The sequence below is a fragment of the Nyctereutes procyonoides genome, unplaced genomic scaffold (genome assembly GCF_905146905.1).
Source record: "Nyctereutes procyonoides isolate TBG_1078 unplaced genomic scaffold, NYPRO_anot_genome, whole genome shotgun sequence".
NCBI lineage: Eukaryota > Metazoa > Chordata > Mammalia > Carnivora > Canidae > Nyctereutes > Nyctereutes procyonoides.
In genome coordinates this window covers 2,576,888-2,604,339 of record NW_026575030.1, presented here as the reverse complement: position 1 = coordinate 2,604,339, position 27,452 = coordinate 2,576,888, and the positions used below count along the sequence as shown (strand labels likewise).

At 37.8% G+C, this 27,452-nt stretch overlaps 1 protein-coding gene across 16 annotated transcripts in view; it reads right to left on the bottom strand.

The window, feature by feature from the left end:
• NCKAP5 (NCK associated protein 5) overlaps positions 1 to 27,452 on the bottom strand; it is a 947,559-nt gene that overhangs the window by 594,646 nt on the left and 325,461 nt on the right. For 14 of the 16 annotated variants that reach the window (XM_055316283.1, XM_055316284.1, XM_055316277.1 and 11 more), the window contains one exon: positions 5,345 to 5,418. The exons of 1 other annotated variant lie outside the window; for it this stretch is intronic. In XM_055316283.1, the coding sequence (XP_055172258.1) occupies positions 5,345 to 5,418 (74 nt within the window). Of the gene's footprint in view, positions 1 to 5,344; positions 5,419 to 27,452 lie in introns of those variants that run through there. One more of the 16 variants, XM_055316288.1, reaches the window with a different exon arrangement.

Here is a 27,452-nt window from a genome sequence, read left to right as displayed (position 1 = left end):
ACACTCTGAAATATTACTCAGTCACAAAAAATAATGAAATCTTGCCATTTGCACCAACATGGATGGACCTAGAGGGTATTATGCTAAATGAAAAGTCAAAGAAAAGCAAATACCATGTGATTTTACTTATGTATAGAATCTAAAAAATAGAACAAACAAAACAGAAATAGATGCCCACAGAGAACAAAATGGTGGTTGTCAGAGGGGATGGGAGATGGGTGAAAAAGGTTAAAGGGACCAAGAGGTACAAACTTCATTTATAAAATAAATAAGACAGGGAATGTAAAGTACAGCATGAGGATTATAGCTAACAACATTGTAATAATCCTGTAAGCTCACCAATGGTAACTATACTTATGGTGGTGAGCATTTTGTTATGTATAGATTTGTTGAATCACTATGTTATACACCTGAGACTAGTAACATTGTATGTCAACTATACTTCAAGTAATTTTGTTTTTTAAATTTGTATACATTAAAATTATAATTTTATTGCTGGAAAGGATAGGCCTTATGGACTTTTATATTAACCAGAGATCTATATATGGTTTTCAGTTAGGTATCTTACTCCCCTTGATGATGTAGGAAACCATCACTTTTCCCCTTGAGGAAGCAGAAGTTAAATGCTTTACTAGGGCCAGCATAGTTTGTAATCAATAGCGGTTCAGATTCTTGGAGTTTTGTATTGAGGCTTGGGCTACCCCAGGAACAATTTTCATTTTCCTACCCCTCAAGAAAATGGTGAAGAACTAGAAATTGCCCTTTTCCTATATCTCCATTCCCCTTTTACTAACAACCTGGACTTCTCACACTATTAGCTGATCTACAATTACAGTACCCATCCCAGTACCAGTGAAGTAAAGTAAGAGGGAAGAAATAGTTACAACAATGTTTCTGTATATTTCATTTTTGAACTGGATAGATTACTATTTCCCAAAATATGTTCCTTTTAACTTTAATCAGAATAGATGCTGCAAGAAAGATAGGATTTTTTTAAGGAGTCAAAATTCTATTTTATATCCTATATTTGAAATTCATAACATGCTAGCCACTTAAATGGCTCTGAGAAGTTCTAGAATTCAAACATTCTAAAACTTGATTTTACCTATTTTACCTAGTATACCTCAAATTTCACCACAGAGTTACTCATTTTAAACACACACACACACACACATACACACACACACAACAAAACAAAACACCTCTAACATCTACCAAGGATATTCATTTTTCTTAGAATGTGCTTGAGAAAATGCTCACAGATCATTTAGATCACTAGTCTTCAACATGGAGGAAAGAGGATTCTGAACTCTGGAGACATTTTTGATTGTCCCACAGAGGGCTTGGTACTGGCATGTGGTGGGTAGAGGCAAGGGATGATGCTAGACAACTTATAATACACAGGACAACCTTATTCCCAACCCTCAAGGAAAAGAATGGTCTGGCCCTAAATGTCAATAGTGCCTTGACTGAGAATCCTTAGCCTACATAGAGCTTCTTCAAATGGGATTCTGATCTGTGATCTGTAGTCTAGAAGCTGGCACTCTGTATTCACCAAATCTTCTCATTTAATTTTGGCTGCATGGAATTATTCTTTATGTACAGACTATTGATAACACTGTCTCTAATTCAAGCCATGAAACTCTGAGGTGAACACTTGGATATTGTCTGGTTGAGTTATTAGCAAGCTGCTAGGTATTTCTGCTATTTTACTGGTTTCTACTTATGTTCTTGGAAGCTTTCTACAATATATGTATTAAATACTATAAAATGATCCAGATGTATAATTAGAGAAAAATAAGGTTAAACATGTATTTGTACGTGTTATATAAACGTATTATTTTAACCACCATGTGTTTCAAATAATCTCAGTGTTCAGTAATTTTAAATATTGGCTTTACTGATAGATTCTTTTTACAGAAAAGGAAACTTATTCTAGAGAGGATACCCCGTGGCCAGTTTGGGGAGGCCAGGCCAAGAGTCCAAGTCTCCAAAACTTTCAGGCCTTTTTCTATTTCTATAGTATTAATGTTGCTTCCATTTTTCACACTTAATTTCACATGTGATATGAAGGAGTCATTAACACTATAAATATTCATGAATTCAATTGGTGTCTTCCAACTGTTTGTGTTTGTTCTAAACTCTTTTAATTTGAAGCTGAGAATGGATAAAGATTTCTGTCAATTGTTAGCAGAATTTTAAGCAGTTGTTTCCTTACCATCTCTCTTGTCAGTCAGTTATATTTCACCAAATCAGAAATGGTAGATGATTTAAAAGACACTAAGTGTAAAAGAGCCTTTTCTCCTATTCTTAAATTTCCACATTAAAACAAATAAACATACAGAAATTCAGCATCCCATTTCAACATTTACTACTAAACTAATTGTCATTGAGGATTTTTAGTTTTCTTCCTCAAACAGGGAGATGCAGAGCAAAGTAGGTCCACCCAGACTTGTACTCCAGTCTTATACTAGATTTTAGATTCTGACTCAATCTACACAGATGAATTCGTAAGAATTTTCTGTTGGTGTCAAAAAGTGGTTTTTTTTTGAGCTAAATGACTGCTCATTCTTAGACAGTTATATTTGAACTTCAGATTCTTTTGCAATTTGAAAACTAGAGACAGATTATATATCTATTTCGGTAGAATACTAAACAGGGCACCAAAATAACTAGTTATTTTGAGAGTATAATTAGGACAAGTATTTGTGTCACAGCAGATGTTTATACTATAAGACACAACTACAACCTATTAAAGAGTAGTAGCCATCTCCATGAAAATAAGGAAAGACTTATTTTTGTATCCGATCTTGTATCAAATCTTCAATTGGTCCCATTCTTTCATTATTAACCAAGTAGCAATAGTATACCATGTGTCTATAATGCTTTTGATCAATCGTTAAACATTGTGGCCATAAATTAATACTGAATAAAATTGTTGTTGGAACATCTAAGTATTCAGGATTTGTCTAAGTTATATGTAGGTTAAAATATAAATTGAAGGCCATCAGTTAAGATCAGCAGCAATGATAATAGCCCACTCCATGAAAACTGCAGCAGCTACAAATCAAAGGCATAATACAAATCAGAAAAAAGTTTATACTGACTTATGAGGACATTTGTTCAACTTCAGACAATCCAATTGTGCTTGAATACGTGACATGCTATTCCTGTGATCCTTTGCATCATAGATTGTACTTTAACTCAAGAAAGTATTTTAAAAATTTAATTATAACCAGAAAGAATTTCCCCGCGCTGCTCACTGTAACTGGCATATCCTTCACCCAAAAACAATTTGGCTAGAATTGCAGTTATGATATTGTCCCAGGCATCAGAAAGCCTACCACTTCAAGTCACTCAAGATCTGTTTATAAAATATAACCAAAGATAATTTCATGATTCAATAAATAGTATATAAATCTGCTATTATTGGTTTTCATTTTCTTTTCAATACTACCCATTTCCATCTTCTCCTTGGTAGTTTCTGACTATTCAAATATCATTACTGCCCTTTACTGTTATTCAAATGAAGTTTTTTTTTATTAGATCTTCTGCCACTATGTATAAGGCTTTGCTTCTTCAGCAGCAATAATTCTATTTCTGAAGGAAAATAGAAGTGATTGCACACAAAATTCTGAGCTCTTACTTTATGTTAGGTTAAGTCTATGCCTGAAAAATTGGATTTTCATTTAATCCAATCCAAAAAGATCAAAAGATTTTTATTAGCTTTTTTACCAAAGGAGGAATACATCCTTTTCCAGGCAGGTTTTTTTGGTTCAAAGACCCATGAAATCATAACTCCTCCCCAATGATGTATATAAGACACACTTAATGACCAAATTAAACTCTAGTTTCTTTCATCAGATGGTATTCATCATTTTTTTGTATATATTTTTCTTTTAAAAGATAGGGAAAACCAAATATCCTATATAAATGGTTGAAAGAAAATGTTACAATTCACTTAAATAATGTTTTATATCTTGGAGGAGATCTATGAGAAATATAATCTAAAAGATATGTAACTATAAATACATTGTTGTGGCTTTATTAATACAATACGTTGATTAGCAAAAGAAAACTTAATTGATACCACATATAGCTCTCAAAAACACATCTAACAGTTTCACATTGAGGTATATAAGATTAGTTCGTTATGTCTGCTAATAGCAAGTGGACTTAAAAATTATGTATCCTATCAGCAGTTTTTCCATGCACAGAAATGGAAGAACCATTGCTACAAACACAGTCCTATTCTTTGGCAGGGAAACTAATATAAAAGAGAACACATGAAATTATTAGGCATTTTGACCAAGAACTACCATCCCTGAGATAAGACAAATTCCAAGGTTATTAGGATTTGTTACAAGATGCATGAAGAAGGGGCAGCATTGCCTCGTACAAAGACTGATGGTGATACATTTGGATGAGATTGGGCAAGAAGGCTACAGAGTTAGCAAATATTTACCCGCCACCTCTGTGTATAAAGAGAGCACTCTCCTCCAGCTGCCAAGAGATAAGAAATAAAGGACTTCAGGGGCTTACTGACCCTTGGGAGAGAAAGCTAATTACATTAAACAATCCTGGTACAATGTGAGCCATCGTGTAATTAAATACTAGCAGGTTTATTCCAGATACCAAGAGCCATAGTAATTTAGAAAAAGAATGGCAGATTCCATAGGAGTACCTATGCAGAGCATGATCACATGGACCCTAAAGATCTAGAATATAACAACACAATCATTTTAATCAGCTTCGATTCCCATGAGGCACCAGTGAACAAGTAACTTGAGAATATGCCTTTTATGATATTAACCTCTTTTTCTGGTTTACCTGCACCAATGTTCTATACATTTCTTCACTGAGAATCAGAACCCACCATATAGAAAAACTAAACAGGAGAGGCCTACAGAACAGCATTCTTAAAATATTCTCCTTTAATATGAAGAGAAGCAGATATTTTAAGCAGCTAGACTCAACTTTTCAATAACAGAAAAAAGCTTGATCTTGAAACAGACAAGGATTAAAAAAATTTGGATTGTAGTTACGACAACATAAGTTTGTTCTGTGACCTTGGACAAATTTATTTCTTGACCTTAACAAAGTGTCATGATTTTCACCATCCTCCTGGCTCTGAGCAGGTCCTTGACTCAAGGACAACTTCTGGCACTGTTGCTTTACTTTCATTAAAGGGATACAATTCTCTAAGGAGTCTCTGGTGATTTCTGCTTCCAAAGGTGCTTTTGACACCATGTGTAAGAAGAGACAGTTTGCCATCTCCTTGCCTCCATGATCATCATGAAAACTGTCAGGGCTGCTCTAAGGTAAAGACATGGATTTCACTCACCTCCATAGACTTCTATGTTGTTCCTCGAGCTGAGTTAGAAGATGCTCAATGTATTTATTGGAGTCCATATATTCCTATACATGCAGACATACAAAGACAAATAAAGCCTCATTACAATAGGCACCAACATTCAGACTATATTTCTCTTTATAGGATTTTTTAAAAAAATATTTTATTTATTTATTCAGGAGAGACACAGAGAGAGAGGCAGAGACATAGGCAGAGGGAGAAGCAGGCTCCCTGCAGGGAGCCCAATGTGGGGCTCTATCTGAGGACCCCAGGATCATGACCTGAGCCAAAGGCAGATACTCAACTGCTGAGCCACCCAGGTGCCTAAGGGAAAGATGTTTGACAAGATAATCCCTGGTCCCTCTAGTTCTAGGAATTAATATATCTGTTACTTATATACAGAGTTCCCTGGAGATAAATATTTACTCCATATTATCAGATCATTCTATAAACAGAGAACTGGAGTTCCATAGAGTCAGCATAAAAACCCTCTTACTCACAGAGGAAAGGTAAATTTCATAGTCATCTACATTGTGGTCCATATATTCAACTATATAAAAATAAGCAAGCCAAGGACACTGGGTGGCTCAATCAGTCAAGCGGCCAACTCCAGATTTTAGCTCAGGTCATGGTCTCAGGGACCTGGGATCAAGCCCCATGTAGGGCACTTTGTTCAGCAGGGAGTCTGAACTTGAGGATTCTCTCCCTCCCTCTGCCCCTCCTCCTGCTCACACTTGCATGTACATGTGCTCTCTCTCTCTCTAAAAATAAATAAATAAATCTTAAAAAATAAGTAAGTCAATGTTGCTGCGGATTTTAGGAAAATAAGAATAAAGTAGACAATGCAGAACTTGATTATACCGGTCTTATAATAATTACCTCCTAGTAAAAATGCTACTTTTGAACTAGATAGAATGCTTTATTTATTCACTGGGCATATTGTTGACATGGATGAAACTTGTCCATTTTCCTTTATCTCCTTATATAAAAACATAGTCTAAATTGTTTTGGGGGTTTTGTGAGTTTAGTTTTTTTTGTTGTTTTTGGTTTTTTTTTTTTGTCTCTGAGAAAAAGAATCTGGCTTCTAAGAAGATATGAAAGCAAGGTATATTTTTAAATTCTCAATCAAATCATATTTTAAAGAATATTTCTGAAAAATAAGGAATTCCTTTGTAACACAGGTTTATAGATAGGCCATAGGTTGGGCAGCCCCAGTGGCCCAGTGGTTTAGTGCCGCCTTCAGGCTGGGGTGTGATCCTGGGGTCCTGGGATCAAGTCCTACATCAGGCTCCCTGCATGGAGCCTGCTTCTCCCTCTGTCTGTGTCTCTGCCTCTCTCTTTCTCTTTCTCTCTCTCTCTCTCTCTCTCTCTCTCTCTCTCTCTCTGTGTGTGTGTGTGTGTGTGTGTCTGTCAGGAATAAATAAAATCTTAAAAAGAAAGAAGTCCATAGGTTATAAAATATGATTTTTTTAAATTAGTGATTTCTGAGTATGAAGTTCATATGCAATCGTTTCAGTTGCTAACTATGGAACTAAATACAATGTGTAAAATTTGTGATGATTGGTTTCATCCTGAACCTGATATTTCTTCTACTTTCTATTTGAACATCTAGCCTACAGTCCTCTGTGTTTATAGTATATCTGCCTTAGATGAACTAGTGTACAATGGTTCCCATGGTAAGGTGCCCGTGAAAGTTACTGTTTTGTTTCTTATGGATTTGAGATAAACTAAGAACTTTGATTAATGCTGATTCTTTCTGATATAGATTTGTTTTGATTACGTGCTGTATATAATCTACTGCTCCTATAAGAATAAGTATTATAATGGGAGAGGGCGGAAACTACATCTGTAAGAATTGACCTGATACTATGGAAAAAGCCCTTTCCTAAGTTTCTGGAACTGGGTCTACCCACTTAGTCTTTTTACTTTTTACCATATTTCAGGTAGGCTAGACAGTGCACCATATCTTTACCTAGCTAAAACTGCTCTTCTCTGACAGTATAACTCCATTGCAGATCATGAGCTAAAGAATTTTTTCTTTTCAAATAATATTCTTTTTCATGTTAATTATTTAAAAGATACCATTGGGCATATCAAAACCAAAGAAGATATCTGTTAGTGCAGAAAGTTATAATAGTTTGTATTTATGGCATTAAGCATCCTGATCAAGATTTAAAGGTTTAGAACACTTGAAGTTATCAAAGACATTAATTTTCAAATACATTCATCAATATTTTTAAAATACAGTTTCCAATTAGAAACAAATACATAAATCTCAAAGTCATTCATCCATTCTTTAGTCAACTGTTTTTATCAAAATGTATTATACTCCAAATGCTATTCTAAGTTTGCTTCATAGAGTAATAACTGAGAGAGAAAAATTCCTTCTATCAAAGAGCTTATATTCTGTAGAGAAAAACATAACAAGTGAACACATTGACTTCTGACTACTGACTGATACGCTATGAAGGAAGCACACCAGTGATGAGAGAATTTAAATAGGGAAGGGGCACCTCCCTTATATAAAGTGGTTGGAAGGAGATTCCAAGCAAATGGTATTAATCTAACACCTGGAAGAAAAGAAGGAGGTAAGCATATTGAGAAAAGAGGGATGAGGGAAAGAAAACAGCATCTGCAAAGACTCCAATCTGTGGAGACCATTATCTGAGTGAATATTAGGACTGTGTTGTTGCTAAGGTGAAATGAAAAAGCCAAATCTTGTTCAGAAGACAGCAGTTACCACCTGGAAAATTCAATGCACGTAAAGGCTTCCTGACCTATTATTTTTATATTAACTAAAGCTTTCACAAAACGTCATTGTGTCAGGCATTGTGCTAAGTACTTTCACAATGTTTTCTCATTTAATCTCAATATCCCCATAAGGTAGATACTATTAGTATCCCCATCTTGAAAATGAGGTAACAGACTTTCCAGTGTCCTATAGCAAGGAAGTGGCAGAGCCAGGATTTGAATCCTGCCATAAATCTAGTCCAGAACCATCTGTGTATGCTCTTCCTAAACCCACCCTCTGACCTTCTCATCCCCAATGTCTTTGTCTATGCGATTCCCTTTGCCTAGAACACTTAACCGAAAAAAAAAAAAAAGTGGTAACAGTAATAATATTTACTATGCAAATTAAATAAAGTAGCTCCACCCATTTCCCATAAAACTAACTATAATGAAAACTATGAGCTCTTAACCAATGTAATAATGGGAAAGTAGGAATATGAATTTTCCTTCCTTTTGAGCTTTATTTTTTTCCATAGCACTGTCCCTTCTAACATCCAATATATTTTACTTGAGTGTTTTTGATATTGCCTATACCCCACTCATTTCTCCCCAACTTCTCCCCCAACACACACAGAGGCTAATGGAAATGAAATGAGAAAAAAATACAGTGCATACATGTACTTTCTGTTGAATGAATTAATTTTTACCCCAGATAAATTTTAACCTTATGCAGCATCCTCACACATTTATCATTTCTGTTCCCTAAATTGGGAGAAATTAGTTAACTAACAAGAAATCTCTATCATTTTATAAAAATAAAATAGGATTATTCTGCTTTTTATTTGTCTATTTGGATATGAACTCCAAGAAAACAATACATGGTGAAGGCAGTGGGGCTGCAGTGGTTTGCAGTAAGCTATAGTCATATCAAGTGCAATACTGTAGCTACTATACCCACAGCAAGAGCTTGGCCATAAAGCACATACTGGATGTTATTAAATAGGGTACCCATTATTCTAAAGTATCAAGGGTACAGATGGAAAGAAAGGACATGACAAGATCCCACCTCACTAAAGCATAGCTCCCCAAATTGCCTGAAAAATACTGGATATTTGAGCCAACTTAGACAAAATTTCTTTATAAATGTAGATAGCAAGGAAATAGAATATTCACTGTCTATTGGCTAACCCAGAACTGGATGGATCACTTCAGAATAAGTGCGTTGAAAACGGACAACATAAAACCCATGACAAAGTATGAAAGGACAAGAGATACAGAACATCACCCTTAGTCAGGAGACAGGGACTTTGAAAATGATTAAGAGAACTATGAAAGCATTATAGAAAAACCTTAACATGTTCAGTAGTATCCTGAAAAGTATGGACCCTATGAAATGTGCAGAAAACCTTAAGGGAAAAAAAAAGGTACTGAGATGAAAAGATAACCAATTTAGGGTTTATTTTTTAGATTTTATTTATTTTAGAGAGAGAGAGAGAGTGCGTGCACCCAAAAGAGAGTTGGGGGAGGGGCAGAGGGAGAGGGAGAGAAAGAATATAAGCAGACTCCTCACTGAGCACAGAACCCCATGTGGGGCTCAATTCCATGACCCTGAGATCATGACCTGAGCCAAAACCAAGAGTCAGATGCTTAATCATCTGAGCCTCCCAGGTGCTCTGATAGCTCAATTGATTTTTATAAAACAAGATAAGCTGAAGTAAAGAAAAAAAATTAAAAGGGAGCTGAGTGAGCTAAGAATTTCAAGGAAATACACATCGCAAAAGCAAAATTAAAACCTGTCGGTCCCCACTGTGATTTTTATGACAGAGTAACTCTTCCCACCATGGAAAGGCAATGGATTTTGGTGTATTGGCATGAAATTGGTCACACAGATGAAGTCTACTTCTCAAGTATCTCATCTAGAAACAATTATGGCCAGGACTTAAATACTCACTAACCCTTCTGCCCTTTCTTTAGTAGAATTAACTTAGTTCTGAAAATGCTACAACTAGAGAAAAACATACACACATAACCCAATTATCCTTGGTGTCAATATTCATCGAGCGCAACACAGCTTACCTGTGAAGACTGTCAGTTTCTCAAGCATTCCTTTGGCCACTCACCACAAAGACTTTGTTCAAATAACTAACTCAGTCAAGGTTCTATTCTACTCATTTTCCTTATGAAAAACCCATCTTAGATATGAAAGTAGAACTGACCTTGAAAGCACATACATTGTCCTGAGGACAGATATAATCTAAGTAAATTAAGTAAAAGATAAAGACGAGAAAAGAAACATAGTAAATATTGGGTCAGAAAACGTAGATTTGTCTAACAATTATGGCTCTGGAGTATTTCACAAGATTTGGGATGGAAATAATGATCAAAGAGATAATTTTTTAAAAGATTTTTAAAATTTATTCATGAAAGACACAGAGAGAGGCAGAGACATAGGTGGGGGGAGAAGCAGGCTCCCTCCAGGGAGCCTGACACAGAACTCAAACCCAGGATCCCAGGATGAGTCAAAGCCTCAACCACTGAGCCACCCAGGTGCTCCTGATCAAAGAGATAATTAAGGAAATATTTCAGAACAGAGAGGGGAAAAAAGGACTTGAACATGCACATCAAAAGGGCTCCCCACATCACATTCTAGGTAGAGTTTTTCTATAAACCATCCACACATCTGCTTGCATAAGAGTTAAGAAAAAATAGTGGATGTAGGGGGGGACCACAAGCATCTAAACCAACAAACAGGTTTCCTACCAAAGATTTAAGAAAGGCTGTTTCATAGCTTCCAGCCATCCCCAATATCTACTGAAATAAGGAACAAAGACCTTTGAGTTTGAATCCACAATCACCAATCAAGTAGTTGTTCTAGAACAAAGCAACAGAAAAATATTCACAGGTACTCATGAATTCAGGAAATAAAGTGTCTAATTTAATTGAAACATGTGTGTATATATATCTTGAACTTCCTTGAACTTATATATACACATATATACCAAATGCTGAAGAGATGAATATATAACAAATATGTAAATGTAGGCATGTGCGTGCATACGTGTACATATACACACATTCTTTACCTGAGTGATGCATAAAGAATTTATAATATAAAACAAAAATTCAAAGGAATTTAAATGGATTTTATGTCTATAAATATAAATATAAAAGTAAACAAAAGTCCCAGATGTAAGATGTAGAGTATACATTATATGTCTTTGTCATGGACAGATGGAGGGGAATGAGAAACAGGAGAGCCAGATCACACAAAAGTCTCTTTGTACATAGGAACAAAATTATTGCTCTACACTTAATAATCAGGAAAGTTTAAGTACAAGGGTATATTTTGTCTACATGTTTAACAGCTGAGGAAAGCAATTTGATAATAGGTCATGAAAATGAAAACATCAATGTAGCTTTGATCCAGAAACTCCATGTCTAGGAATCATCCTGAGTAAACAATCAAATTAAAACAAATGATGTTCAAATATTATTTATGATGACATGAAAAAACTGGATATATCTTAGCTTCCAAAAATGTGGGAATGATTAAGATAAAGCACTCTTTGTCCATTTGAGGAATTATGTAATTCCTTCAATTTGTAAAGAATATATAATAAAATGGAAAAGAGTATAATATTAGGTGAAAGACCTAGGACTTAAAACTGCATAATCCTTTTTTAATTACAATATTGAAAACATATACAAAAGATTAAAAGGGAAGAAAGCATAGTATATGATAGTATTATGGGTTAAATTTCTTCTGCATAATTCTCTTTCTAGTTTACTATATGCTCACTACACAAATTTAAAAAGTCATGATTTTTTTAGAAACATATAGCCCCAGAAAATAAAATCCACAAAAATTTTATTATAATTAAATTTTAGAAAGCAAGATCTAAAATATCACAATGCAACCATTTATGTTAATTAAAAAATAAACTAAGATGGTGTTTGAAACAATAGTGTCTCTTTTTTATTATTACTCACCCTTGTCAGTGTTCTGCTAAAAGCAATTCACCCAAGTTAGGATTAGAGAGGAACACCAAGTTACACCAAGACATATTTGTATAATGTGCTTAAAAGTTTTACAAAGGTACAGCACTAAAAAGACATCTGTTTCTTGGCTAAAACTTATGCAAATTAAAATCATTTTGGAGATGTATTTCAGGAAATTTGCCTTTCATTTCTTTAATGCACATGATTCAGGGCAATTAGTATGAAACATTTAAAGTGATTAGAGGTTTATAGATACACCTAGCATTGCATATCTGTGTGGCGTAAGCCCACTTAATGTGAATTGTCTGATCTAGGTCAATTCTGAGTAAGACCCATTATAAATGAATTCTAATGATGAGAGGATCTAATGTATCATTAGTTTAAAGTGGAGTATAAAATAAACAATACTAAAATCAAAGCTTGCAGGGATCCCAAATCCCTCCAAATAATCTTGATGTTATAATCAGTGTAATTTATGGCAGAGTTTGTAAAATTGTGTCAGCACTCTTGTCACCACTAATGTAGGATTCCCGGTTCACCTTTGGGCAAAATAGCATACACCAGCAGGCCAGCTGTTCAGATCAACACAACTAACATTAGATAGAGGGGTTTCCACAATTAGAAAAATGACTAACAACTATAATAAATGATGCTACCTTCAAAAATTATTTGTCATCTTAATAAAAAGGTACACCTGCACAGTGATTGTAAAAATTTCAAACATACCAAATTTGGGAATTACACAGCAATAGATAGATTCTATTCTAGCAATAGAATAGAAAAAATTCTCTCACATTTGACTGGCATCTGTGCTTACATAAATTCTTCCAATGATATATTTTTAAATGTTAAACACAAATCAATTCAGAAATATCAATTCTAGCAGATTGATCTCACTGCCATTATCTCTCCATTAGTCAACCTCTAATTCCTCCTTGTTCATGTATTAAACAATTCAACCTTTCTTCCACTTGTACTGCAAACTCTTTAGTGGAACTGCTTTATTAGAGCATCAGTGACCATCGCAGGTGGAATTGCAGGGCATTGTTCCTGATGATCAGTTCCTGTAGTGCTTGACATTTCAAATCATATTCTATCCTTCTCTGGTGTTCTCTGAAAGGGTTTCCTGTTTCCATCTACTGCTCTGAGATCCTTGTCTTTTTCTTGCCATCATGTATCAAGGGTATGGTTCTATCTCAAGGCTTCTTTCATTTTCTCCTGGAAAATTTAGTAGACTGCCAGGGCTTCCACAATCACCAAAAATCTAAAGTGTCCCAAAAAGTCATAACCAAAGTTTGCTATCAAATGGATGGGTACTTGATAGCATGTTGAATAGAAAACCCTACAGAGCACAAACATCTTAGTGCCCTGGTCATAAGATGTTTATGACCTCTGCCATGTATGAAAATTTCATTAGTATCCATTAACAGTAACAGAATATAGACAAACAGAAACCAGAACCATTGAAACGTCTTATTGCTTGCTCTTGGGTATCAATGTAATGCAATCAATGTAAATCAAATTATGAGTACAGCTTAGCAGAACAAGACATCTCAATTTGCTGGAGACTACAAAATTGTCCCCCATCATATATATTCCTTTATTTCTTTTAAATATAGCTCCTTCTCCTTCTCAGTTTCAGCTGAACACATGGCTTCTGAGCTAGAGATTTTATTTCCAACAAAGGTGATATGAGTATGTAATTGAATTCAAGCCAATAGGATGTAAGCAAAAATGGCGCATGTAATATCCAAAGGATCTCCAAGCTAAAGACAAAGTGCTTACCCATACACACTCATCCCCCAGTTGAGAATGCTAACAAACTTCAGCCCTGAGACAGAATAGGACATGTTGAGAATGGCAAAACTGATTGATCTTAAAGTAGTTGTCCACCCCCTCTAACCTTTTCCTTTGCCCCCCTTACCTAAAAAAGAATGAAGTTTCTATTTTATCTAAAACATTATTTTGGAGTCTCTATGTTACAACAGCTTGGCTTATACTGTAAGCCATAGCTTGGCTTATACTGTGTATAGTAACACAGTAAATATTAGTCAATTCTTTTGAAATTAACATGGCAAATATACAAAGTTAAGTATTAAGCAGCTGATGTAACATCGGTGTATTGATCGATGGACATAGGTTTGTAGTCACAGTTTTCTAAAGCACTTTGGTGTCCTCATTTGATCCGCCCAATAGCTTTGAGTCACGGTTACCATTTCAACATAGAAAACAAAGGCTCAGATTGTAGTTAAATGATTTGCTTGAGGTTCCACAATGACAGACTTAAACAATCGCTCAGTCTAGCACATTTTCCACTCTAACAGGCCAAGTTGAAGCAGAACACACCCTTTCCACTGGTGACTGCCCTCCAGGTAGACTCCATGTTGGGAAGATGAGAACTGGAGGCAGTGTAAGGGGAACAACTCTATTGTTCCCTACACTTAGGGAGATGTGGCTACATGCAATGCCATCAAACAAGGTCAGAAATAAACCTTCAGGTGCATGCTAATTGGATAATCTGCATTAAGTTTGGCTTTGCTTTTGCTTTGAATTGCCTGCCCAGGTTCAACAGGGCCAAGGGCAGAAATTAAATTATCATCTGATATTCAGCACTCTATTCTCATAAATGGAATGAATCCAAATACACATCTTTCAATTTTTATCAAACTTGATGAAGATTGTATTACTTATGTATTCTCTGAGGAAAAGACATAAGAGCTATACTTACTTGGTTTTAAGTGGAAAAAAAAGACATGATAATTGTATTTCTAAGCTGTCTATTCCATTTTATTATATATGGCATTTAATGGCAGTTTGAGAAATAAGATAAATTGTTTAGATGTAGGAATTCACTTTGGTGGTAAAAGTAACTCAATTCATTTTAGTACCCACCCCCAACCCCACTGAGGGTAAAGTGAAAAATAATTCTATCTCTCCTAAAGTTCTACAAATCAGGAACATATCAATTGTCAACCTGGCAGTAGATTGTGTACATACACAGACAAAAACAAATATACAAGTGAAATAGAGTACTCATTTTAACCTTATTGCTTTGATAGAGAGACACTGATAGAGCCTTAAGTAAGTGGAAAGCCTCAGTTAGGTCACGTGCTAGTTTAGGTAGAAGAGTTCTGCCACAGAAAGCTATAGGACGACCCAAAACCTGTTATAATGTCAAAACACAGAATTAACTAATGGATCAATCACATCAGTATATTGTACTTATTAAATGTTTCCTTCCACTCAAGTATTGGATCACAGAATGCCATTCCACTCTCTATACAGTGCAACAACCCCCCCTGAGTCTACTATCTGTGCCCTTCAAAATCTGAATAGTTATTTTCTAGTTCTATCCCCTACTACTCCTCCAAAGTTGCCCTGGAACACTGGAAAAGCCAGACTCCTTGATTTTCCTGAAAAGGTCAAGATACAAACTCTTTATAATGTCAACACTTAGTGCAGGACTTGCAAACACGTGCCAAAAAGTAAGTTGGCACCAATGTCACTCCAGTTAGAGCCTTAAGGCCTTTTAAGAAACTAGTGCACTTGAACTTGGTTGAAGCATCATCTGGGGGAGCCTAACACATTTATTTTCTCAGAGTCATTGGGTCTCATTTGTTCATCTGAACCACCTGGGCTGGTTAAACCAAATTGTTGGGCCAACCCCAAAGTTTTTGATTCAGTGTGTGTGGGAGGGGGCTGGAGAACTTGCATCTCTAACAAGCTCTCAGGTGATTCTGATGCTACTACTGGTCTGGAGACCACTCTTTGTGAATTATTGCCTTACTATCGCAGGGATTACTTTATTGTATAGCCCTATTACCATTCACTGTCCTTTTTAAAAATTAATGAGATCTGTGTAAATAATGCCAAATTCAATTATTCAACAAATATTTTTGAGTGTCAATTTATGTTTAGGCACTCTTCCATGTCAAGGAATCCAGCGTGAACAGTATAGACAAAAGTCTCCACCTACATGAACGTTACATTTCTGTGGAGAAAACAGACAAAATAATTAAATGAAGTTAACTTTTATGTAGCAAGATTAGAGAAGAGGGAAAAGAGGAGCTGAAGCAGAGGGTTCAGGCAAATGTAACCTGATGGAGGAGGAGACAACATTTGAGGAAAGCCTGTAAGGAAATGAGGAAACTAACCCAGATAGCTATCTTGGGAGACTCATCATAGGCTGAGAGAAGAACAAACACAAAGACTCTGAGGCAGAAGTGTGCTGGCAATTTCCAGGAACAACACAGACCTGGGATATGGTGAAGAGACAGATCTGTAAGGGTCTCACCGTCCTGATAAGAACTTTATCTTTTGCTCTTAGTGAAATAAGGAGCAACCTCAGGGGAATTTGATCTGAGGAATGAAACCATCTCACTGAAGTTTGACAATGATTGCCCCGCTACTGTTAAAGGCAAAATGGGAGTGTGTGTGCACAGCAGCAGGAGCAGAAGCCAGGAGACCAACTGGAGGCTACTGGCAGGACAATCCCTGGGACCAGAGACATCATACATAGGGAGAGTCATCAATTGTTGGATTAAAATGTATTTTTGAAGATCAAGGTGATAGAATTTACTGCTGGATTAAACATAAGAAGACGGAAAAAGGAAGTTATCAAAGGTAGTATTCTGTTTTTTTGCCTAAGCAATTGGATAATTAATGTTCCATTTACTGACAGGAGACTATGGAAGGAGCATGTTTGTGCAAGAGTGTTGAATAAATTTTTCTCCTTTGGGCAATTAGATTTGAGAAGTCTACCACATATGGGAGAAAAATATTGATGAGGACATTTGTCTTCAGACAAGAGGTCTGGGAGGCAGAAATTTGGGATTCCATAGTGTGGATGAGTAGTATTTGGAGCCAGGAGACTGAAGTGAGATTCCCTGATGAAAGAACAACACTAAGAGGAAAGGATCCAGAAACTGGAGTTTGGGAGGAGGAGAATAGGCCAAGAAATTAAGGAGAAGCCAGTGGGAGAGGAACAAGAGATTGGTATTTCAGAACAGTGTTTCTGGAAGAAGGGAGCGCCAGATACAATCAATGATCAAGTAAGGGAGGCCCTCAAAATAACCATGGTAGTTGCCAGTATGGAGGCCCCTCATGTCTTGACCAAAGCACTTTTAGTGGAGTAGGTTTTCCAATGTCCTCACTGGGGATGGAAAGAGAAAATTTGTGACAGGGGTAGGCTGAACCTACTTTCTATGAACAAAACTTTCTAGAAAATATGAGATGCTTATTAAAGTTCAGTGTTCTTGAGAGGCTACAGAGGCACTTGGGAAAGTGGCAGATGCCAGATCCTGGACCAGAGATACAGATACTCTGAATCTGGGAGTCAGATCGGGCCCAAAAATGTAATCTTAAGAAGACCTAGGGAAACAGATGTTGCCAGTTCTCTCTGAGGCACCTTTGGAGAATGGTCTCCCGAATGATGATCATTCTTAGGGGCTCACACAACAAAACCAATCCGTCATCAGCCAAACCTTCCCTGCAATACTCCAAACCGCCCCTGCAATACTCACAGCACCTATTCTACTGAAGTAAGTCAAGGCCTTAAGTTTGTTGACATTCCTATTATCATTAGGGAATAAGACTGAACATAAAGATGTTTCAGAAAAAAAAGAGCAGATGGTACCACTCACGTTAAAGCCAGGAACTCTTCTAGGAAAACTTGAGCTGCTTATCCAAGGAAGATGCCCTTTGCTACACAGGAGGGGTATAAAAATATATTTAAATATTTGCTTTCATATTCATCTTTAGTAAGAGGCTCCCCTCAGGAAATGGGGTATTTCCTACTGGGTGAAGGGATTATGCATTTATGCATTAACACTTAAACCTTGTTTGCATTTTATTTTCTGAGCCTGAAAGATTCAAGGATTTGAATATGTCGCCTGTTAAGCTGCATTTCTCACTTGTGGACTCATAAATCACATGGGAGGAAAGAACATTCTTCCTGGAGCAAGGTATTTCAAAGACTTTCCCTCCACTGCCTTTGGGTGGGAATAGGTGGTGCTCAGAAGTAGATGCCATTTATGTCTATTTTTCATTGTAAAAAATCAGAAAATGAAAGTAATGGAATGGATCTTAAATTTTCCTTTCACGTGGCTGCAGGCTACTGTTTTAATTATTTAAAACATCCAGACTTGTTTTGGGGAAGAGAAATACTAGTTCTGTCTTGTTGAATTTCCTAAAACAAAAAGGCATCAGAACTTATGAAATGCCACCAGCGCCCACCATGTTTCCTCCTACCCCTGAGTCTGTTCTTCATGTTAACATCAAATGATGTACTGTGGGAGACCACAGATATCCCCCTGCCACACATCACATGAAATAAAGGCTGGAGGCTCTGAAGAGATATATTGTCCTCTCTCAGCTACCTTCTCAGATGTAGTATTTTGCAAGGTATATGTATGCACGTGAATACACATAGAATAAAGCCATGTTGCCAATGCGAAATATGCAAGAGTAATAAATCTAAAAATTATGCAAAATCAGATTTTAATGTGATTGACAGAAGCTACAAAACCATAGTCAAAAATATTCTCAAGAGAAAACTGGTATGAAGAGCTGAACCAGAAAATCTTTAAGGTCAGACCCAACTTTGAAAGAGTAAGCAGGGTCTCTTGGGCAATAGACTATGTGATTGATTTGAACACAATATTCTGTGGCCATCTCCCCCTCCCCACACTAAGTACCAGGGACATTCTAACAGAGGATAACAAAGAACTGTCCTCTCCTGTCAGTTAATTTCATCCTGAAGAGGTAGAGCCAGTAGGCTGGGGTAGGACTTGGGTTCTGAGTGTGAGGGTCTAAGAACAAACCAAAGCCTGAACTCACTAGAGCCTCTGCAGCAGACATGGTAGGCGTGTTCAGTAGAATTGTCCTCTATTAGGGCTGCCAGCATGGAGGACCCCTAATGTAATGAGAATTCTAGGCCATTTCTTTAGCTGTGGCAACCCTAGTGCTGAAAAAAAAAAAAAAAAAAAAAAACACTTGGACTTGCCCAGCATCCTAAAGGAAGAGGCCAACTCTACAGAAACAAACTTAGCTCCTTGAGGACCAGTTAAGTGGTATTTCAATATGGTTTCCTAAGCCAACATCAATAGTAGCATAACGAGCATGGGGCAAAGCAGAACACATCTGGCTGCCATTGTTCCTTTTCATATCTTTAAATATGACCAGGAAAATGCCAAGTGGGAACTAACAGGAAGGAAGGGGAAGAATGAAGCCCCTCTTTTGGCAATGGGTCCTGTCTCCTGTAAATAAAGAGACTGCATCAGTTGGCAGATGACCACTTTCATGGGGCAGCACCTCTTTCTACTTGGCAGTCTTAGCTCTGCCAGGGCAGAAAGTGACATTGAACAGTGGGAAAACATGCTCCCCTCTGAGCATTTTCTCTTTCGACCTGAGAGAACCTGAGCCTACAGTTTTGTCAAGTATCTGAAATAACTTCCAGGAGAATCATGCTTATGGGATCAACTGCCAATTATACAGGAAGATTTCCACATTGTTTTGAAAGATGGAGAAAGGGAACTTATGAAGTGCAAGATACCCCAATAAGAAACTCAATAGCAAACTTTTCATTTTTCTCAGAGACTAGATTAAGTACTGTTTCCTGGTAACTTCCACTCTCAACTCTGTAGCTTATTTTATGTGAAAAAGAAAATTGAGATTATCTGCCACTGTGCCCCAAATATGGTATGAAATCATTACCACTCTTCTGATTAAAAAGTGTTTTTATTAGTGGTAACCCAAAGGGCTGATATAGCCTGAAGGAAATTGCACTGTTCTCTTGTTTGAAAGGTAATTAAAAAGCTGTTTTGCCCTGACAGTGGAAACTCTCTGATTCAGAAGAAAAGAAGTTTCTTCTCTCTTGAAGGGCAAGACAAATTAAGTATGTGTTAGAACGTGGTGACACAAGTCTGTATGCTCCCACTGGAAAATCTGGAGAGAAATATTGTAACACACAGCAACTTTTAATTTAGAGCAAGACAGAGTGCATGCCCAGAACCTCTATCTCTAGGCCAATTCATCTCTGCCAAGGCAGAAAGAAGAGAAGCAGGGTGGTATCCCATTGTGTTCCCTTGGCCAGCATCATTAGCATCACCTAAAAATATGTTAAAAGCATAAATTCTGGGGCCTTTCCCCAGACCCATGAATCGGAAACTCTTCAGGAAAGGTCCAGCAATATGATTTTGCCAAGTCCCCCGATGACACTGATCCCACCCAATCAAGAACTAATAAGCTATTTACCTGTCACCATTACATTCATTACCCACATATCACCCCCCCCAAAAATTAAGAGAAACTAATCACATAAGTCAATAATTCTTGAGTTGCCCTCAGCACTGCGTAACAATTCGAGGTTTCTTTCTAATATATCCTACTTTTGAGGGTAGGGGGCTGGGGAATCATTAAGTGACTTACTTCATTGCATCAGGTGAAAAATCAAAGTTTAATTAAAATAATGTAAAACCAGCTTCACTTCCGTGAAGCCCACATTTCTACCAATTATGTAGGTGCCATTTTAAAAACAGCAGGAGATCAGCACACGTGATAAAATGGTAGCAGATGCACCTGTGCTGTTATTTACTTTTTTTTTTCTTCAAGTGTTTCCTCCGAAAGTCTTAAATTGCTAAAACCATTAAATGCATGGACTGTACAACATTGGATCTCAAGAGTTAGAGAAGTGTTTTTTACTGGGACAATCATCCACGACAGGAACTCCATTTTTAAAAATCCATGTATAGGGTAGCAATGCAGACAGTTCACTTACCAGTGGATAATAATTTAACTATCCTAATCCTTATTTTTGATGAAAATCAGCCACACTTAGACAAGGCAGATGTGCTAAATCGATTTGGGAAGGCAATTTACTGTGATGAGGTTGTTACTGAGTCAAAAAGAACATCAGGAAATTTATGCAAATATTTTGGGGAATTTGTTCTGAGTATGCAAATGCCACATAATTAGTTATCACGCTTTTCATGCAAAATTAAATTTGCTATAATAACAAATCACACTTAAGAATAAGGCTAGTTAACATGAAAAGGCCCCTCATTCTTATGACTGAAAAGCTGCAAATTGAGGGGACATTGCAGGTGAGTCTACTTCCAGACTCTAGTATTGTTATTCATTGTAGTCAAACAAACCTACTCAACAAGAGGTGGGAGGATTTGGAGGCCTCTGTGGGCAGCACTTGGGTGCAGGCAGGAATCAGAGGAAGTAGAAGCGATGGAGCCTCTGATTTAGGATTAGGCTGCCTCAGCATCTTGAGCCAGATAGAATATCTTTTAGCCTTTTAGCCTGGAATTCTTTTTGAAAGACTCGGTGCTATGGTTTAGTTTATCAGAAAAAGTCAGATTTCTATTTTGGATGTGATCTCGAAAATCTCACTACTGCTCAATTCCTGCCTGCTCCAGGCTGACAGGCTGGAGAGAAGTTGGACTTTAGCATATTGGTTCTCCCTGACTCACTCAGCATCCCCTCTGCAAGGTGGGCTCTGGACCTCCTCTTGCTGCCAAAGCTCTGTGTCCACTCTCCTTGCTGAAAAATATAGGAACTGAGCTCTAAATGTGTCCTGGCCACTTAAGCTGTAGTTCATCCCTGCTTGTCCAGGGCTCAGAAGTTTCTTAGGATGTGAAACTTTCAGTGCTAACACTGGCGAGGTCTTCAGCAAATCGGGACAAGTTGGAGAGTCTTCCATAATCACATGTTCCTCTATTACTGCAGCTTCTTTGCCCATTTCTCACTACTGGGCTTCAGTTTTTCCAAAAACAATGTGAGAATGGGCTCAGCCCTGAAGTTCAGTGCTACTGACCAGCACTAACTCCAGGACACACTTTTGCTCATCCACCATCCACCGAAGAAGTGAAGGCTTCTTCCGGCACGTCCCGTCACTCACTGAGGTCTCGCTTCATCCCAGGTGGACTGCTCTGGAATGAAGGGGTCACCATCTTCCTGAGGTTCATTCTCAGAAGGCTCCTGCTCTATCTCCTCCAGATCAGAGCCCCAAAGACTGATCTGTTTGTATCACAGCCATGCCCCCACCTTGCATACCATGCTTTGATATCAATTTCTATCCTTCAACTAGATTAGACTCACTTATACTCTTGGTTTACATCTAGTCCACACTGGTTCATTATTGACGTTTGCATTTTACTACCTTAAATATATTTTGCTATCTCTTATAAAAGTGGTATACTTTTTGAACATTCAATGCTGTCTTTTCTCAGAGGCTCACAGAACACTGGGCGTAATGTTGTTTCAAATCAAGACTAGTCAAGTGCTTTGCCACATTAGTATAGAGTATATAATGACAAAAACAGATTTTACTATCATGCTTTTTTGGCAAAAAGAGGGACTTAAAGCTATACTGAAGCTAGTAGGCTACTCTAGTTTTGAAAGTGGCATTTATCCCTCAGAGAGAGAGATCAGACAACAATGGTAGAGATATTTGTAAAAACAGGGAAGTGAGTGATAACAACACAATGTCTGTCTGGCTGCCCACACATGGAGACATCTAGTTTCCTCTTAAAGCTGGCTGTTAAAAGTACCTGACTTCTTTGGTTTCAAGAGCTCAATTACTTACTAGTTTCCACATCCCAAGCTTAACAATGAGATATTCCATCGCCACCTGCAGTGTGTTTGACCCCTTCCCCCTCTATCCCTCTTAAACTAAAAAACCCCAAACAGAACAATAACCAGATCCAGTCTCGAGATTCTAAAACAATAGCTATTTCATTCACTCTATCTCAACAGTATTGCCTTCTCAACTTTAACTTTAACCATGCCTTGTCTTTGTTTGATATTCAACTTAACTAGCTGAATCTTAAAATACTGAATATTTATACATTTCCTTGATGTGAAAGTTGTTTTTGTAAAAATTACGTGCGTATATGATTTTAAAACATTTTATAGTGACTTTACCTCACAATAAATCATTTGTAAAATATTACCATTGGCCTCTGAGAATGGGACAAAGTACAGATGCAGGACAGTTAGGTACAGTAAATTATACAGATATATTTTATAACAAAAGGCTATCATTCTAACCATGATTGAGATCCAGAGGTAAGAACAAGGCTTATTTAAAACTGAACTTGTGGGAAAATAATTTATAAAAAAATCACATTTTATATAAAGTTCTATTTTCGTGCAGCCCGGGTGGCTCAGCGGTTTAGCGCCTGCCTTCGGCCCAGGGCATGATCCTGGAGTCCCGGGATCAAGTCCCACATCAGGCTCCCTGCATGGAGCCTGCCTCTCCCTCTCTCTCTCTCTCTCTCTGTCTCTCATGAATAAATAAATAAAATCTTTTAAAAAAAGCTTTATTTTCAACATGTCGTCAAGTTACATGATCTTCCACAACATACCAACAAGACAAATACTTCTATCTCCATTTTACTGGTGAGAAGCCTGAACCCATAAGGTTCCAATAATAATATCTGAGAGAGTAATTGAAAACAAAATGTTAATCATCAAAAATGAAAGTAAAAAAAAATTAACTTTCCACAAGATTTCTCTAGTCCATAGAGAATATTATTTAAAAAATTGCATTCTAGGGGTGCCTGGGTGGCTTAGTTGGTTGTGTCTGCCTTTGGTTCAAGTCATGATCCCAGGGTCCTGGGATCTAGTATAGGTTCCCTGTTTAGCGGGGAGTCTGCTCCTCCCTCTCCTACCCTTTCCCTGCTTCCTTGCTCATGGTCTCCCTCTCTCACTCTCTCTCAAATACATAAAATCTTAAAAAAAAAAAATTGCATTTCAGAATCTTTCCTGGGAAGAGAACCTAGAACATATAAAAACTGCATATATCCCATGAGTCCTCTGGGTCTCCCTTTCCTTATTTATAAAATAAGGAGGTCCAGGGGTGCCTGGGCAGCTCAGTCAGTTAAGGGTCCAACTATTGATTTCCACTCAAGACCTCAGGATCATGGAATCAAGCCCCAAGTTGCACTGCTCACTTTGTGGTGAGTCTGCTTGAGATTCTCTTCTCTCAACCTGTCTCTAAAATAAATAAACAAATCTTTTTTAAAAAATGAGGCGTTGGAGCCAGATCCAGGGTGAACAAACTTCAGGAAACATCAGAATCACCTGGAAGCTTCGTTATAACACAGATTGCCATCCAGCTCTCTCCAACCCCTCCAGAGTTTCTGATTCCATAGACCTGAAGCAAGACCTGAGAATCTGTATCTTGTATCACAAGTCTCCAGGTGATGGTGATGCTGCTGGTCTAGGCACACACTTTGAGAACCACTGGACTAGATCACCTCGAAGGCCTCTAAGATTTTGAGTGTGGAAAGAAAGATTCAACTCATATTCTCACATCTAAATCAGTTCAAATAAGTGTTTGTTTATCCATCCATCCATCCATACATCCTTCCATCCTTCCATCTATTTATTTAACAAATTGTTTTGAGCCTTTATTGTAGTGGGTTTTCAAATAGATCCTAGTTTGGGTAAAAGTGGAGAAAATGATTTAGTAAAGAAAATAATTTATAGCATTTATGGGTGTTTGATAGTTCTCTAACTTCATTCTGATGATAATGTAAAACCAGGAAAAATGAATTAAATCAAGAAAAGCATGTAAAAATGATTAAGATAGCATCTGCCATAAAAGATGAACTCAGCAAACACTAGCTGCAGGGATCATTGACACACAGACAATCCATGTATCATATCTGTTCCTTTTCTCACATTTTTGCTGGAGCTGCTAGCATCTCTCCTATTGCAGCGCTTGCAGGATTTCCTCCCTTTCCTTTACTGCAGAAGGTTAAGCAAGCAGAGACCAAGGTTAAGAAACCAAAGATCAAGACCATGCTGAGAAAGGGAGATGCTGGATTAAGAGCAGGGGAGGATAATCATATACAAACAATATAACTGCTTCCAAATGCAAGTTACCCAATTAAAAACACCCCCCCTGCATTATACATGGTGTGCTCGCCTTCATTAGGGCTGACTGTGCCTCAAGGCACACTTCCTGTCTGCCACCTTGCTCCTGGGCATGTAGTTGGGGTGGGGGGAGGGAGAGGCAGGCAGCAGGGGCAGGGAAATAAATGGGTGAAAGCAGTCTGTGGGATATCACAGAGAAATAAATTAAACCTAATCACAGTCCTGGGCCGAATCACATTTTTAAAGGGTTGAGGCTCTGTGGACATATGCTTAAATAGTAATAATAAAATAACATTCCTGATGCTTTTTAAAGTGAGACCTAAGCCCTTAGGTGCTCTTAGCTTCTTACTGCAAGAAGTGTTTCTCTCAACTAGAGCCTGGTACCAACAATTTGAAATTATGCCTAAAGAAACTCCCAGAAACTCCTCCGGGGATAGCTCAAAGTCACCTGCACTGTGTGAGATAGATGCTGAGCTCAAGAGAGAAATCTTAATTTCAGGTATATCTTCTAAAAACACCAGCCCTGGGGCACCTGGGTGGCTCAGTCAGTTGAGCATCAGACTCTTGCTTTTGGCTCAGGTCATGATCTCGGGGTGGTGGGATTGAGCCCCGCATGAGACCCTGCACACATCAGGAAGTCTGCTTGTCCTTCTCCCTCTGCTCCTCCCCAAGCTTGTGCTCCCTCTCTAATAAATAAAATCTTTCATAAAAAATTAAAAATAAAAACACCAGCCCTCATATACATCTTCTAACTTCTATTGGTTTCTAAGCTACAATCAGTTTGAAATTGCAACTTTAAGAATGCTGGACTGCATTAAATTTAACTCCCCTAGGGTAAACTAGGCCTACCATGCAAACAGATAAACCCCACCTCCCAGGATGGGTCAACGGAGTAAGAAATACCCTCCTGCGGGAGCACAGAAGGCTTGAGGGGCATTTCAATTTCTGTGAACATATTTGTGATGGTAAAACTGACTCACTGAGAAAAAAAAAATCCTTTAAAAATATTTACTTGGACTAGCACAAAAAATATTTTAATGGATTTTTAGGAAGTAGAAAAATCTGTTTCATGGCAGCTGAGTCAGATGGAACTACAGGAAGGCTTCTAGAAACTTTCAGCAGTGCTGGGCCTTCCTAGTGGTACAGCCTCTAGATGTACTTCTGAAGCTGAGTAAGACACAAAGAGAAATTCCCAGGATTTCTTCAAAGACTTCACAAAGAATGCCTTATTTTAGCCAAACAGAATGAATGTGTTACCGTGTCACACGTGAGCATCCACTGCAATCAAGTAAGAGAAAAAGAAAATGCATATTTCAAAGTACACACTGTAGGCCATGGATTTTCAGAATTCATGTATTTATTCACTCAACAAACTGTGCTGAGTCTGCTTTCTGTGGTACTGAGAGCAACTGAATATAATGGTGATAAAAATAGACAGGGTCCCCTTCATCACTGCCACACATAATCTTTACAACCACCCGGGATGGAAGAGGCACTGTTATCTTACTTTATAAATGAGGAACTCGAGCTTTAATGTGGCGAGCCACTTTTCCAACTATACACAGCATGTAAGGGAGCGCCAGAAATTACAAGCAGGACTTTGTGTCTCTGAAGTGTGTGCTGTAATCTCTGGGGAAGGATGGGTCCAAATACTATAGGAAAACTTAAAAAAAAAAAAGAAAGAAAAGAAAAAGAAAAAGAAAACTAGACTACTACGGTCTGCAAGGATCACATTTATACAATCCCCTGAACGCCTACGTAAGCCTAACGATAAGGTCCTCTTCTAACAGAAACTGGCTTTCCTTCTTAGCACAGGGCCTTTGAGATGACGTTTCCTGAGGGATTTTCATGTGCTATAACTCATTTCTATTATTTCAACCCTAGCCTTCCCTAAGCACTGGCATCTCTAGTTCCTATAGCAGCACTCTGCACTGGTTTAAGAGGCACTGCAATCCTCGAAGTTATTAGTGGGCGCATGCAGTAGAGACATTTGTGACTGCAGAGAGCATGAAGTCCCCTTCTCTGAGAGAACCACTCCTCCTCTACCCTGTGGCCGTCTATTTCTGCTCTCAGGGCAGAACCTGTGACCTGCATGAAAGGCAGTCAGCAATCACTTTGCCATGGAAGATGCTGATTTGGTCAAGGATGGGCCCTGGATCCAATCAGAGCCAATGCAGTTTTACTGGAACTAAAGTGTAAAGGGCGTCTTCCCTTTGCTGGTCTCGGAGTTACCAGCTTCAGCATTCGTTACAGTGATCATCACCCACATCCATCACATGTTGCCTTTTGCCTACCGATCCCCATTTCAACAGGCCTGAAATGCGCACATTTACCAGATTTCATCGACAGAAAAGCTCCTGATAGTGTGAGCTACCAAAGGTGAAATCATCCAATAAATGTCACCATGGACAGAATGGTGACGCTGCCTCTCAGCAGTTAGGATTATTAAATAAATGTAATGATGTAGCTCTCTTTTATACTC